Source organism: Orycteropus afer, unplaced genomic scaffold (assembly GCF_000298275.1).
Source record: "Orycteropus afer afer isolate SDZICR_OR568_19922 unplaced genomic scaffold, OryAfe1.0 scaffold00136, whole genome shotgun sequence".
NCBI lineage: Eukaryota > Metazoa > Chordata > Mammalia > Tubulidentata > Orycteropodidae > Orycteropus > Orycteropus afer.
The window spans coordinates 5,237,639-5,253,323 of record NW_006921723.1 but is presented as its reverse complement, the minus strand read 5'-3'; the positions used below and the strand labels follow the sequence as shown (position 1 = coordinate 5,253,323).

The 15,685-nt window shown below is 51.6% G+C and overlaps 1 protein-coding gene across 1 annotated transcript; it reads right to left on the bottom strand.

Moving 5' to 3' along the window:
- Positions 1-233: 233 nt before the first annotated feature.
- GABRD (gamma-aminobutyric acid type A receptor subunit delta) lies at positions 234-11,223 on the bottom strand. Its single transcript, XM_007945430.2, has 9 exons — positions 11,156-11,223; positions 4,689-4,801; positions 4,289-4,356; positions 3,908-4,128; positions 2,941-3,023; positions 2,393-2,530; positions 1,356-1,511; positions 862-1,073; positions 234-524 (listed from the first exon to the last, which is right to left on the bottom strand). Exons 1-9 carry the CDS (start codon positions 11,221-11,223, stop codon positions 234-236), a joined length of 1,350 nt encoding a protein of 449 aa, XP_007943621.1.
- Between the last annotated feature and the right edge of the window lie 4,462 nt (positions 11,224-15,685).

Sequence of the window (15,685 nt, the reverse complement as noted above, 5' to 3'; positions counted from 1 at the left end):
TGCTGCACCATGTCTTGCTCAATCTGTACCAGAGGCCTCTAGGGGAGCTGGTCTTCAGAGTAGGGGTAGGAGCCAGCGATGAAGCCTGGGAGGGTGGGGGGTTGAGGCTCTCCACCTGTCGTCCATCACCCCACTTTGAAATGCACAGAGCAGGCTGGCTGATTCAACGGTTTTTCTCCCAGGAGAACCTGTGTCCCCTTCAAGCCACTGTTCCTCTCTTGTGACAAGCTCCCTCACATGGTGTAGGCTGCCCAGTAGATGACATTGACTGCAGCGAAGGCTGCTGGGAACACTGCACGGGCGTAGATGTCGATGGTATCCGCATCAATGGGCTTGAAGAGTGCCCGCATGCCGCCCGAGCGGGTCCCCTCTTGCCTCTTAGTCTCCCCCGTTTCCACCTCTGCAGAGCGGTAGGAGCCCATAAGGTTCCCAGGGGCACGGCCCTGCCTGTTGGAGATGGCCAGCTCCTGGTTGACACCGGCCACGGACAGGGAGAACAGCACGATGGCATTCTTCACATCAATCTGGAGGGGGGTGAGAGGCAGGGCTGAGTCTGTCATCGCTCCCACTGAGGGCAGGTCTCCTACTGAGGATCCATATGGAGGATCCCCTACAATGAGAACCCCTCAGTGAGGATCCCACTTAGGTCAATCAGATCCTGTTCTCCAGGAGCTCAGGACCTGGCAGTGGACCCCTAGAACCCGCTGGCAGAGGTGTCCCCAGGTTGAGCCCAGGAAAAAGTAAGTGGCCCTCAGCAATGCTGCCCATCACCCACCAGGCCAGACAGTGGAGGTGCTGTCTCGACCCTGGAGACCACAAGCAAAGCCAGCCTGGCCCAGCCTCACCTCAGCCCAGCCTCACCTCAGCCCTTTGCTCCTTGACCTTGACCTTGGCCTTCTGCTTTTTCCTGTAGTCGGCATTGAAATGGGCAAAGGCATATTCCACCAGGGCAGCAAACACAAAGACATAGCAGATCCAGAAGTACACATCCAGAGCTTTGATGGCCGAGGCCCGTGGGAGGGAGGAGCGGGCGCTGACCATCAGTGTGGTCATCGTCAGCACTGTGGTGATGCCTGCACCCAGGGGTGCCCTTGTGTCAAAGCCAGCCCCTGCCATCCTCTCTCCCATGCCCTCCACCTCCCTGAGCAGGGCCTTGGCCCCAGAGGAATGGCATCTTCCAGCTCCGCCTACCCCACTAAATGCTCCTCTGAACAGGGATGGTGGAAGGGGCTAGAACACCAGGCCTGAGCTCATGGTCCACAGTCAATGGGTTCTGCTCCTGGCTTCCACCCTCCACCAGTGCCCTGTCCCCCCACCTCTCCTGAAGCCCCCAAGGAAAGTCAAGGCTTCCATACCTAGAGACACCCTGGCAGGCACTGCAGCCTGACTGATCCAGAAGGAGACCCAGGACATGGCAACCAGGAGGATGGACGGCATGTAGGACTGGATGATGTAGACACCCCGGTTCCTCCGCAGGTGGAAACGCAGGCTGAGCCGTGGGAACTGCCCAGCTGTGGAGGAGACTTACTGGGACCTGACCTGCCCTCCCATCTAGATCTGGTGCCTTCCCCCCTGCATACAGACCTGGTAACTTCCTCCCCATCTAGATCTGATGCCTTCCCCTCCATCCAGACCTGGTGCCTTTCCCCCTCCATCAGGACCTAGCACCTGCCCTACCCCTCTACTAGGACCCAGCACCAGTCCTCCCTGCCCTATTACATATCATGGGACTCAGGGATGGATGACTACTTGGGCCCACCTCAAGCCTCAAAAAGGAAGGAAGATCCCAGAGCCTGCCCTCCCCACTGCCCCAATCAGCCTGATGGGTCAGGGGCCCCTTGCCTTGGCCTTGCCACAGATCCCCTCACCCCCGTGAGAGGAGAACAGGTAGATCCTACACTGCCTCAGCTTCAACTGTGCTGACCTGGCCTGGGCCTGGGGACCCAAACAAGGGGAAGCTCTTCCTCTCCTACCTGCTCCCTCCCCCACAAGCCACCCAAGCCCCACAGAGTCAAGACCCAAGGAAGGGGGGCTGCTGAACTTGGCCATTTCAAAATGGGGCAGCAGAGGCAGGAGGGATGGGAGACAGAGAACAGGAAGGCAGGGAGGCTTAATTCCCAATGCCTATGGTCCTGGGACCAAGGGAGCCCCCCCACTCCTTTGGCTCCCCCCAAACTCAGAGTGTGTCTAGCACTAGGGAAATGACAGGGGACCAGGAGGATGATGGAGATAACTGGACCCCCTTCAGGCCTCTTCCAAGGCCCTCCTCTGTGCACAGCCCATGCCCACTGTTTCTATGTCAGCCCTTGGAGCTGTATCCTTGGGCCCTCTGAACCAGCAAGACCCACACAACCAGAACTGGCTCTCAAAGAAGGACATGCCTGGGCCTCACCTGATTTGAAGTTCATCAGCTCTGTGGTAAAGCGGAAGCTGGTGATGGTGAATTGGGCCAGCTGCAGCTTGTCCAGCCCGTGGATCTGCTCCTGGTTCTCCGACCAGTAGTAGACAATGTCCTCAGAGGAGTAGCCATCTGCAGGAGAGCCTACAGGTGGGCAAAGGGTGGAGCACCCAAACCCTGGGGCCCAGGGCAGGGCTCCCCTCTGAGCAGGTGAGTGGGGCCAAGAGTGCTGGCAAGAGTAGGGGGCACAGTGATTCTCCAGGGGCTGCCACACCTGGCCCCACAGCAACACTGATACCCACCCTATCTGGGACCCACAGCCCAGTTCTCTCCCAGGATGGGGGAGGGACCCAAGCTGTTTTAGGCCTTCTAGCTCCCACAGCTCCTGAGCCAGGCTGGTCTTGCCCAGATCCCAAGCTAGACAGCGCCCTCCACCCCTATTCTGTGCATGTCTGAGTCCTGTCTGACCATGCCAGTCACTGGCGGCACCAGCTCAGCCTCCCAGGGTGCAGCCCCTCCCCTGCCAGGCCCATGCGACTCACAGCTCTCCAGGTCCAGCATGCACTCCTGCTCATCCATGGGGTACTTGGCCAGGTCCATGTCACAGGCCACCGTGGAGGTGATTCTGCCCACACAAGAGGGCCAGTTAGCTACATGCCGGTGAGGCTGGCCAGTTCGGCCAGTACTGTAGACCCTGTCCCCAAGAGGCCTGGACATCCCTGCTCCAACCTTGAGAGCGTTCCCACCCAGTGCCACAGCCCGCCCCCCTCACCAAGAAGTGCTGCACCCTGTTCCCTCCAACACTGAGGGGTCACCCATATGCCAGGAGCTGCGTGGGGGCTGTCAGGCATCTGGGGAAAACTTCCTAAGTATCTGTGAATCTGTCTTTAGGACTATTAAGAATTGATTTTCACTTATTATTATTTTTTTTTTTTTTACCATCCTTCAAAATGCCTGGTCATTTGACCAAGTCGGAGCCTACAACGGCAGGTAGCAGGAGCACCGGCGTTGCCCCCAGGGACCATCCTCTGCATATTATCCCCTAACCCTGGTCTGCTGATGGCCGAGAGGCAGGCCCAGTGAACTGATTGTCCAAGAAGCCCAGACATCAAGATTTTCATGTAAAATCTCCTGGTGTTTTAATGCTGTCATGAATTCCATTTGAAAGGACCATGGAGACCACAAGTTGGTTTCCAGCTGGCATCCTCTGGAACCAGCGATGGCCCTGCCCCACTAGAAACATGCCTGGGCTATGCACATCTCCCCCTGTCCCACTCCCTGCAACAGTGTCTTTGGTTTTCTCCAGTCAGGGCCTGGATGTGGTGGGCCACAGGTGGGGAGGAGGGTCCAGGGCTCAATGAGTGCTGTATAGGATCACATCATCAGATGGGTGGGGGCCCCAGCACTTACTGGGTGCTGTGCAGGATCACCCTGTCAGGCAGCGGGGGGCCCACTAGGTGCTATACTAGATCACCCTGTTGGGCAGGCAAGGGGGGGCATGTCACTCACCGAGTGCTGTACAGGATCACCCCGTCAGGCTGCAACCGGATGAGCTTATTCTCCACAGTGACGTCATGGAACCAGGCCGACTTGGCATTGACAATGAAGGTGTCTGGGAGCCAGAGCCGGTCCACAAAGCGGCTGTCCAGGCCTAGTGTCTCATTGGTGTGGCTGTAGGAGAGCCTACTGTCCCGCCAGCTCTGATGCAGGAACACGGTCATGGTGTACTCCTTCGGAGGAGACCAGGGGTGGAAGGGAGATGGTGATCAGTCCTCAGCTTACCCCAAAAGCACACGGTGGGGACAGTGGAGACTGCAGTCAGCCTCTCGGCTCACCCTGAGAGCATATGGCTGGGGAAGTGGGGAGGTAGGGAAGGGGGTGGCAACGTACCATATTCACCTCCGAGATATGGTCTATGCTGGCCACCTCCAGCGCAAGTGCCACGTTCACGGGGGGCCCTGAGAGGAGGAGAAGGAGCCGGGCCTGAGCTGGATGGGACTGGGGCTGGACACCACCCACACCAGGAGCCAGGTCAGGCTCTGCACCAAGACCCCAAGGATGCGGGGCTGGGAGGGAACAGTAGAGAGTTTGCAAGGGGAGAGTGCAGTCAGGGTACAATCCTCATCAGAAAGGATTCACTTTCCTGGCTGCCTCCCCAGGGGGGCCTAGGGCTGAGGCTACCTTCCAGCAGGTCTGATAGATCCTGCAGAGGCCAGCCAGGCCTGTTCCCAGCCCAGCCCAGAGCCCACAGGGTACATGCCTACAGCCAGACACCACCCCCTTTTCTCACCTCCAATGCCGGGCCGGAAATTCCGGGCATAGCCCTCCATCAGGCCGTCCAGGTTGGGGAGCCAAGAGATCTCCAGGTTGGAGCCAACATAGTCACCAATGTCATTCATGGCTCTGGGGGACAAAAGGGAACAGGTCAGATTCAGATAGATAGGGCGTAGGGGGCTTAGTCCCCTCCTGGGGAGAGTCAGGGAGGCTGAGGGGCTCTAAGAGGACTCCGAGGGCAGGACCAAGGTCTGCTCCAAGGTTGGGGTAGTGGGTCTAAGACACATTGTCTTTTCCCTGCCCTTTCTGCTCAGCTCCCTGGCCCTCCGCCCAGCTCTGCAGAGGCTCCATTGGACAGAATCTGCCCAATGGCCTCCCATGGTTCCCTTTGGAGCTCCTTATGCTGGAGGGAATGTGTGCAAAGAGATGCTGACCAGGCAGTGAAGGGTGGGTGAGGAGGGCCACAGCAGCAAGCTCCACCCTAGGACCAGGGTAGGCCAAGGATCAGGGCAGGCTACAGCCACCTGACTGTCCCATCTCAGGAAGACCCAGGCCTGCCCCAGAGGTCCCCAACTGCCAGGAGCTTCTGGGGCTTAAGGTGACTCCAGAGAAGGTAGAGCTTCACTCCATGGCTACATTTGCTGGCTGCTCACTACTGGCTGTTGTGCATAGCAGGGACTCTGGGAGTGCCTACAGGCCACCCAGAGGGGCCTCATATGCTTCACAGATAGAACATTGAGCTCTCCCAGCATCTCAGTCCCACCCTCTCCTGCCCCTGCCCCTCCGTCTCACTTGTTCATACTGGCCCTCCTCATCTACCTCTTCCCTTCTGATCATGTCTCCAAGTCTTGCCTTGAGATTCAGCTCTTGGCCCACCTCCTCCATGAAGTTGCTTCTAATGCTCCACTTGTTCATTCACTCATTCATCCTCAAAGGGCCATGTAGTCACAATAAGTCAGTCTGATGGCAGTGAGGAGACCCTTACTGAGATCTAACTGATGAAGATCAAAGACTACAGCCTTCAGTATGGATTATACCTCAACATAAAGAAAATAAAAATCCCCACAACTGGACAAATAAGCAGTTATCATGATGAGTAAAGAAAGATTGAAATTATTAAGGATTTCATTTTACTTGGATCCACAAACAATGCCCATGGAAGCAGCAGTCAAGAAATCAAATGATGTCTTGCATTGCAAATCTACTGCAAAAGATCTCCTTAAAGTGTTAAAAAGCAAAGATGTCACTTTGAGGACTAACGTGCACCTGACCCAAACCATGGCATTTTCAATCACCTCCTATGTACATGGAAACTCAACAATAAATAAGGAAGACTGAAGAACTTATGTCTTTGAATTATGATGTTGGTGATTAAATATACCACAGACTGCCCGAAGAATGAACAAATTTGTCTTTGAAGAAGCACAGACAGAATGCTCCCTAGAAGCATGTCTTTTGGACATGTTATCAGAGGGTCAGTGAAAAAGAAGACCTTCAACGAGATGGACTGACAGAGTGGCTGCAACAATGAGCTCAAGCATAGCAGCAACTGTGAGGACTGGGCAGGGTTTGCTCTGTTGTACACAGGGACGCTATGAGTCAGAATTGACTCAATGGCACCTAACAACAACAAAAGTCCCCTGTGTGCATTGTATGCTGTTGAATCAATTCTGAAACAATGATCCCATGTGACAGAATAGAACTGTCCATAGGGTTTACTAGGCTGTAATCTTATCACCAAGTCTTTCTCCTGTGGCTCCACTGGGTAACTTTGTACAACCTACCTTTTAGTTAGCACTCAAGCACTTAACTGGTTTGTCATCAGAGAAAAGTGTTCTCGTTAATGAAATTTTGAAAACTACTCATCAACCCTGTATGGTCACTTTGGCACATCATGATGGGCAGAAGGAGTGATGTTAGACAAAGCCTCCAGGTTTGTGCTCCACTCCAAATGGGCAGACACTGCTTCCCTCTGGTCCCTCTCAGTAATGACCCAGTGCTAGGCTGGGGGCAGGGCAGGCACTTTGGTAACAAAGCATTAAAGGGAATTAATTTAATACTGGCTGCAATTGAAGTACAATTAAAAAAAGAAATTGAGATCACCTTCAAGGTCAAGTGTAACGGGATTTGGGACACCAAATTGTGCACATAAGAGATAGACAACAGATGCTAATACCAACAAATGTGTCCACAATACTGCATTGCCATTAACACGAAACACCAGGTTACAGATAAACACATAAACACCTGAAACGATCAGACGGGGGTCGGTGAACAGAAGTATACTCTAGACCAAGGATAGATTCAGCTGAGGCTAATCTTGCACAGACACCAGTAATACAAAATACCTGCAACCCTTACAGAAACAATAGTAGACAGACAGAGTAATCCCTCACAGACAACCAGACACTATGGGAGAGAGATCCAATAGATCTACTATCTCAGGACCATAGTACTGGGGGGCACCAGACTCAATGGACACAACAAAATACATAAAAGCCTTGTTCCACATCTTGCATTGGTGAGTAGTGACTGGGGTCTTAAAAGCTTTCAAGCGGCCATCTAAGATGCAGTGAACAGTCTCTTAGCATTGGAATTGAAGAAGAGTGCAAAAAAACAAGGGCATTTTGAAGCAATCCGCCCTAGGACACGAAGGCCCTCAAGACCAGAAGAACTAGATGGTGCCTGGCTATCAATGCCAACCACTCAGGAAAGGATCAGATCTGGAGATCCTGGATAGAGTGGGAGGAAAAACGTGGAATAAAATCCAAAAACTCAATAATGACCAGAATTACTGGTCAGATGAAATCTGATGAGACCCCAATGCTATGGCCCTGGGAGACATTCTGCGCCTGGAACAAAATGCACCCCCAGGGGCTGCCTCTCAGCTGAATAGTTAACAAGATGTACATGCAGACCATTCAACCCAGGATGATACACCCACATACTCTATGATAATACATCCCTTAGAGCAATAGGCCATGGGGCACCAGAGGACGAACATTCAAATTGAGGAAGTGTAGGACAAATGGGAGTGCATGAGTATGGGGGGAGGGTTGTGGGGTGCGGAGAGAAGGAGACTGGGTTGGGGTTGGACATGGTGAGTGGGGAATGAAACTAAATGTACATGTAACGTTGAATGTAAAACAAGCTCTTAAAATAAAAAATGAATAAATAAAATAAAAAAGTGTAAAGGAATTTGAATTAGCTTTATTTTAGATCAGCTAAGCTGCCATCTTGCAGTAGTGTTGGTGGCCTGGATGATGTCCTTCCTGGGCTTGTCTCCTACTGTCAGGGGTGAGGTAGGGGCATATGTAGATACACTTTCCCTTTTGCCCAATACCTGGCTTGCAAAGGGGCATAAAGGCAAGACCACCCCAACCCCAACATGAGGCAAACCTTGAAAGGACAGAATACCAGCAGACTTCCCAACTCTCACCATCTCCAGGGGCATAGGGAACTTGTTGAAAAGGGAAGCTCCTCCCTCCCATGAAGCCTCTTTTATCTAGGACAGTGGGGTCATTTTTCCAGCTGGGAACAGGGGGGAAGGGCCAGGGCACGAGGGAGTGTGCTGCATGCACGACTCTGGATTCTAGAGGGATCCCTTTTTCTCCCCCTGCTCAAGATGGGCAGGGAAGGTAATGGGGTGGGCAGGGTGCAGGCCCATCATGCAAGTAGCCCAGCAGGAGACAGAGGTCTCATCTGATGGTTTGGGAACTGACTGTGGCCTAGGATTGGGGCGTGTTTCAGATAGATGGACAGGAAAGCTTGAGTTAAGGAATTCACACTCATGGGACAAAACCGGCCACAGACAACACCACAGCCTCTGCCTTGGGCTACCCTTGTGGATATCAGGCCTCCCCCACTCCTGGCCCCACTGAAAAAAGGCCCCCCCCGGAGACAGACAAGGAAGGCAGGAGCAGCTGAATGAGGCAACGCCCCCCACTACGAGCCTGCCTGAGTCCATACGCAACCCACAGATTCCTGACAGGTATGCGAACAGCAGCACAAGCTGCTCCAGTATCTCAGTTGCCAAGGCAAAGAGGCAACTGCAGCATCAAGCTTCAGGCACAGCTTTTCCAGGGAGATGGACTGCCAGCAGCTGGTGGCCCCCAGTCGGCCACAAAGCTAGCAGTCCATGTCCATTGTGTTCACAGACCTTCAGATTAAGGGAGGTTATCTCTGGTGGACCTGCAAACCGCACAGTGCAACTCTGACTTATAGTGCATCCTTGTCTTATGGCACAGTCCCATGTTAGTCCAATCAAGCCCTTTACACCAGTACCCACTGGAATCTGGACTAAGGAGTGAGGGATGGAATGGGGCCCCCTGTCAATTCCAAAGGGGACTTTCAGTTATCTCACAGTCTTCCCCAGGAAAAGTCAAGACAGCTTCAGGGACAAGAACCCCAGAGGCTGAAGGAAGGGAGGCAACTTTCTCTTGGGTCCTGGAGTGGAAGGACACACAGCTGATGGAAGGGGGTGCATCAACTGGGCAGGACCATGCTAAGGCTGACCACCCTCCTTCAAGGCCTGTTCCTCAGACCTGCTGCCAGTTCAAGTCACGAGTGAGTGGAAAGTTAGGCGTACCCCTGGGTCAGAGTTAATTACTTGTGCATGATCAAGAATCATTGCAAATGATAGCCTTTAAAGTATAGCAGGATGGATCTGTTCTAATCAGGGCAGCAGATGAGACTAGCAGTACTGTGACTACTGAAGCATCCAACCCCATCTGAGACACTTCCCCTATGGTATGTCCTTCTCAGGGCGGGCTGGGACCTCCAACAGTCTTGAACTGGCAATAGGCACACAACCCCTTCCCAGCATCCCTGGAGCAGATGGAAGTTCAGAATTAGGAATTTTTCAGATTTTCAAAAGGCGATATAGTGCACATGTGGAGTTGGGGGGGGGGCGCGGGGAATGGAGTTGGGAGCATTTTGAAGGAAGAAATATCTAAATAGCTGCCAGAAGTAGGATTAACAGCCTCACATGAGTTCAGGGCAGGTTTTGACAGCAGATGAGCTTTAGTATCAAACTTAAGCTACAATTTTGAGGTTTCAGAGCTGCTTGGGTTTCAGAATCTCGGCTGAGGTACTCTGATCTGAGCCAGCAGTGGTCCTCAGCACTTCCAGCACTTCCACCCACACCAGGCCTCAGTCTCTTTGCCCTTCCTGGGACCTTGAAGTAGGAAAAGGAGAAAGGGAGAGAGCCCATGGAATTGATAAAAAGGCTAAGATCTTCTGAAGACAGGGCTGCTGCTCATTAAGCCCGCAAGTAGTGCTGGCCTGTGACCTCAGCCAACATCCATGTCTGCAGCCAGCCCCAGGCCTTTCAGTCCAGGGCTTTTAGGCTCTAATACCACCCACGGAGAGCAAGAATGCTGCCCCCTCCCACAAAACATATTGACTGAATGTCTACAATCAGAACACTGGCTGATGGGCAATGATTCCATTTCTAACATCTTAAATGTCCACCATTTGGTCAACCACCAAGTCTAGGAAGCTGAGGGCCTGTCTTTGCTCTGGGTTTTTGGTTGCTCCCACATTGAGATAGTTTCCAAATGGCTCTTTCCTGATCTTTATGGCTCTCCATAGCTCTTGTGGGAGGAGGTCAGGCTCAGTGCTGGGACCTAGACTCCAGGGCAACCTGGGAGCCCATTTCAGGTCCCCAGAGAGGAAAGTGGAGCTGGGATTTTGCAGGTCACTGGAAGTGGGAGAGGGAGCCCAGCTTGGAGACCTTTATCCTTGGCCTCTTCCTTCTCTGGGGAGGTAGGCTTTCCCCTCCCCACCTCAGGGCACTTGGCTGTCTTCCCATCAGCTTACTTGGGTGCTCAGTCTATGCCACCTGAAGTGATGTGAAGAAGACCCATCCTCCTGGGTCCAGCACTAACAGCCATGCCCAGCTGTGAGGACAGGCTTTCCTGGGTCTAATCCATGGCCGGCTGTCTGCGGTGGAAGCGCATTTGTGTAGCTCGGCTCCCATTCCAGAGCACGCAGCCTCCCCCGTGTTCTCATGATCCTTTCTTCCTGCCTCCAGCTCGTGGCACGCTGAGAGCTTAGCTCCGCGCCTGGAAGGGCACCAGCTAGGGCAGGGACCGGGCCACAGGAGGAACGGGGCTGGGTGCCCTGGGTCAGGAGAAAATGGGTAGTGGCAGTAGAGCCACTACGACGTTCTTCTCACCGGGCGGCGTCCGCGTTCAGTACCGAGACGGCGGACAGCGACTCAGGGCGGCGGGGGCGGCCTGCGCGTGGGTCTCTGAGTCCCGCGCGCCAACAGCAGAGTAGCGGCGACTTGGAGAAGGGGTTGAGTTGGAGAAGACCCAGGGTAGGGGCGGGATGGCCGCGGTTCGCGCCTAGGCTCTGGAGAAGCCCAGCAAATTGGTCTCGACCGGAGTGGGAGCCCGAGAGTGCCTACCGAACTGGGGACGCTTTCCGCCCGAACCAGCCTCCCGGTGTGCGAACCGGGCGGCGCGGAAGCTCGCTCACCTGGTGCCGCGGTGCTGTTGGGCGCAGAGCAGCAGAAGCGGAGGCAGCAGCCAGGCCAGCGCGGCCATGGACTCGGCTAGAGGCCTCAGCTTGGGACAGGGCGGTCGGCGTCGGGGTCCGCGCCCACAGCGCGCGTAGGCAAAGTTGCTTCGCCGCGGCGGCAGCACAGGCAGGCGAGGCGGGAGGTAGCGCGCGCGGGCGCGAGGGGCTGGCGGAGCTCGGAACCCGCCCCGCAACAGGACCGCCCCGCCCCCGGACCAGACCGCACCCCCAGCCACGGAACTGGTCCCTTCAGCTCCTCCTGCCCTGAGCAGTCACTCCTCAAGTGTCTCCCACCAACTGAGACAACACGTCCTCTACGCCCCGCCCAAACATGTCCCTCCCCCATCTCCGAACCGGACCACCCCCTAGCCGCCCTCTCTCCCCAGAACTGAACTGCTCCGTCCTGCCCCCACAGTGTTGGCGCTACTGCTCTTCTGGCAGACCTCCCCTCGCAGGCCAGAATCTAGTCCCTCTGCCCGGATGCCAACACCCTCGTGGACAGGCCTCTTGCTGCCCTGTCGAGGCCAGTGGCATCACCAGGATTGATGTCAGCTCTCCCCTGGACCTCTCCCATACAAGATCATACAGATTTCTTAATAATATTTATTACCATTTTTAAAAGATTTTTATTGTGATTTGGGTGTAAGTTTACATAACAAATTCATTTTCCATGTAGCAGTTCATACACATTTTGTTTTGTGACATTGATTACAATTCCCCACAATGTAACAGCTCTCTTCCCACTTCCTTCCTGTAGTCACCTCTTCCTCACATCCTTTTCTATGCATTCCTGCCTGCCCCGCCCCAGCTATCTCCCTGTGCAAACACTGCCCTTCTGTTCTCCCAAGATTGACTGATGGCTCCAAGAAGTGTATCTACCTGATGTAAATGTACACCCCATATGCCTGTCTATTGTTTGGATGGAAGCCACCATTCCAGACCTGAAGGGTAACTAGGGGCCAGAGTCTCAGGGGTCTCACTAGACTATATTAGACCAGCAAACATGGTCTTTTTTTTTTTTTTTTTTTTAAATGATTTTTACTTTTGTTCCAATTGTTCTCCCATTCTATGCAGGATCTCCTGCACTGATCCCCCTCTGGGTGTATAGTTTATAGTGGTAGTTGGGGACCATCTAGTTCTTCTGGTCTCATTGTCATATAGGCTGAGGATCACATGGTCCACTAGTTCCTTGGACTAACTGTTCCCACACACCTTTGATTTTCTTCATTCTTCTTTGCTCTGGATGAGGAAAGACCCATTGTTGCATCTACATGGCCACTTGCAAACTTTTAAGACCCTAGTTGCTACCCACCAAAGTAGGATGTAGAACACTGTTTTTGTGTGGTATGTTATGCCAATTGAGCTTGATGTCCCCTGCGACCATGGTCCCAAGCCCACATTGTTATTGTTGTGAGGTGCCATCGAGTCATCTCTGACTCACAGTGATCCTATGTACAGCGAAACAAAACTGCCCAGTTCTGTGCCAGCTCCACCATCCCTGCTATACTTGAGCCCATCATTGCAGCCACTATGCTAATCCATCCCATTGAGGTCCTTCCCCCTTTTTGTTGACCCTCCACTTTACCAAGCATGACATCTTTATCCAGGGAATGGTTCCTTCTGACAACATGACCAAAGTAGGTGAGACGAAGTCTGGCCATTCTCATTTGCAAGGAGATTCCAGCCGCACTTCTTCCAGGACAGATTTGTTAGTTAGTTCTTTTAGCAGTCCATGGTACTTTCAGCATTCTCCTCCAACACCACAACTCAAAAGCATTGACTCTTCTTTGGTCTTCCTTATTCATTGTCCAGTTCTCACATGCATATGAGGCAGTTGAAAATACCATGGCTTGTGTCAGGAGCACCTTAGTCTTCAAGGAGATATCTTTGCCCTTCAGCACTTCGCATCTGATTTGCCCAGTGCTATACATTGCCTGATGTCCTGCCATTGGTGTTGATTGTAGAACCAAGTAATATGAAGTCTTTGACAACTTCAATTTTTCCTCCACTTATTGTGATGCTGCTTATTGGCCCAGTTGTGAGGACTTTTGTTTTCTTTATATTGAGATGTAATCCATACTGCAGACTATAGTCTTCAGTCTTCATCAGTAAGTGTTTCAAGTCATCCTCACTTTCAGCAAGCAAAGTTGTGCTATCAGCATATCACAGGTTGTTAATGAGTCTTTCTCCAATCCTGATGCTACGTTCTTCTTCATATAGTCCCACTTCTCAGATTATTTGCTCAGCATACAGACTGAATAAGTATGGTGAAAGAATACAACCCTGACACACTCCCTTCTTGATTTTAAACCATGCAATGTCCCCTTGTTCTGCTCGAATGACAGCCTCCTGGTCTATGTACAGGGTTCTCAGGAGTACAATTAATTGTTCTGGAATTCCCATTCTTCTCAATGTTATCCATAATTTGTTATGATCCACACAATTGAATACTTTTGTATAGTCAATGTTGTGGTTACCTAGTGCTGCTCTGACAAGAATATATCACAAATGAGATGGTCTCAACAAACAGGAGTTTATTCTTACAATTTGGAGGCTTTAAGTGCAAGTTCAAAGTGCCAGGCTCTAGGGGCTGGTTGAAAGCCCCTCAACCTTGGGGTCCAGCTCTGCCTCCTGCTCCCGGCCCACTGGAGCTAAAGGCGTTTCTTCACTCAAACAGCTGCTGGCTGCTGAGGATGAGAAGCCCCAAGGTTGACAAGTAAAAAGGCACAGTCTTGATGTTACCAAACCACACGGCAGGCCATTAACTTAAGTCCACTGTAAGTCTCAAGGTCGGCAGAGCATAGCAGGCTGCTGAGCAATGACACGACTACATGCAGGGTCCAAGCGTGCCATATGCTAGAGACCATTCTTAAAGCTTCTCCTTAAATACAGGAAGCAGACCACATACCAAAAGGCAGCTACTCAGCTGCTCCCAGTAGATTCCACCATGGAATTGATTACCAGTCTCATGGGGAATACTATATCCAGCTGCCCAGCCACTCAACCAGGCCTAGCCAAGTTGACATACAAACATAACCATCATAGTCAATAAAATCAAAGCTAACATCTTTCTGGCATTCTTTGCTTTGAGCCAAGATCCATCTAACATCAGCTACGATATCCCTTGTTCCACGTCCTATGAATCCAGCTTGTATTTCTGGAAGTTCCCTGTCAATACACTGCTGCAACCATTTTTGAATTATCCTCAGTAAGATTTTACTTGCATGTGATATTAATGATATTGTTTGATAATTTCCATATTCTATGCTTTTCTTTGGAATGGGTACAAATATGGATCTCTTTCAGTCAGTTGGCCAGGTAGCTGTTTTCCAAATCTCTTGGCATAGCAGAGTGAGTGCCTCCAGCACAGCATCCATTTATTGAAACATCTCAATGGGTATTCTGCCTATTCCTGGAGCCTTGTTTTTCACCACTTCCCTCAGTGCAGCTTTGACTTCTTCTTTCAATATCATTGGTTCTTGATCATATGCCACTTCTGAAATGGAAGATCATAGACCAGTTCTTTTGGGTACACTCTGTGCATTCCTTCCATCTTCTTTTGATGTTTCCTGCATCATTCAAAATTTTGCCCACAGAATCTTTTTCAATATTGCAACTTAAAGCTTAATTTTTTTCTTCAGTTCTTTCAGCTTGAGAAATGCCAAACATGCTCTTCCCTTTTGGTTTTCTAACTCCAGGTCTTTGCACATTTCATTATAATAACTGATTTTGTCTTCTCAATCTGCTCTTTGAAATCTTCTGCTCAGCTCTTCTATCTTATCATTTCTTCCATCTGCTTTAGCTACTCTTCGCTCAAGGGCAAGTTTCAGAGTGTCTTCTGACATACATTTTGGTCTTTTCTTCCTTTCCTGTCTTTTTAATGACCTTTTGCTTTCTTCATGGATTATGTTCTTGATGTCATCCCACAATTCCTCTGGTTTTCAGTCTTTGGTGTTCAATGCATCAACTCTATTCTTTAGATGGTCTCCAAATTCAGGAGGCATATAATCAAGGTCATATTTTGGCTCTCGTGGACTTGTTTTAATTGTCTTCAACTTCAAGTTGAACTTGCATATAAGCAGTTGATGGTCTCTTCCACTGTCAGCTCCTGCCCTTGTTTTGGCTGAACATATTGAGCTTTTCCGTCGCCTCTTGTCATAGATGTAGTCAATCTGATTGAGCCCATAGGTCCCAACTACTCACTTCCTCAGGGTAGCTGGCTGTGGCCAAGAAACCACCACAACCTTGTCCCTTGTCAGCTCTACTATACACCTGGACATTCTTATAGCACATACAAATACACATGAACAAACATTGTCTGCCAACCCTATACATGGGCATGGGCCCACTCCCCCCTGCCTAAACATACCTGATCATTCATTCTGTCCACCATCTATCTACCTGTAGATCAATGCTTGCCATCACTGACAACACAGTACTGTACATGCAAAAGGGTTTCTCTTTGTTGTCTGTACCTCCTGTGTACCT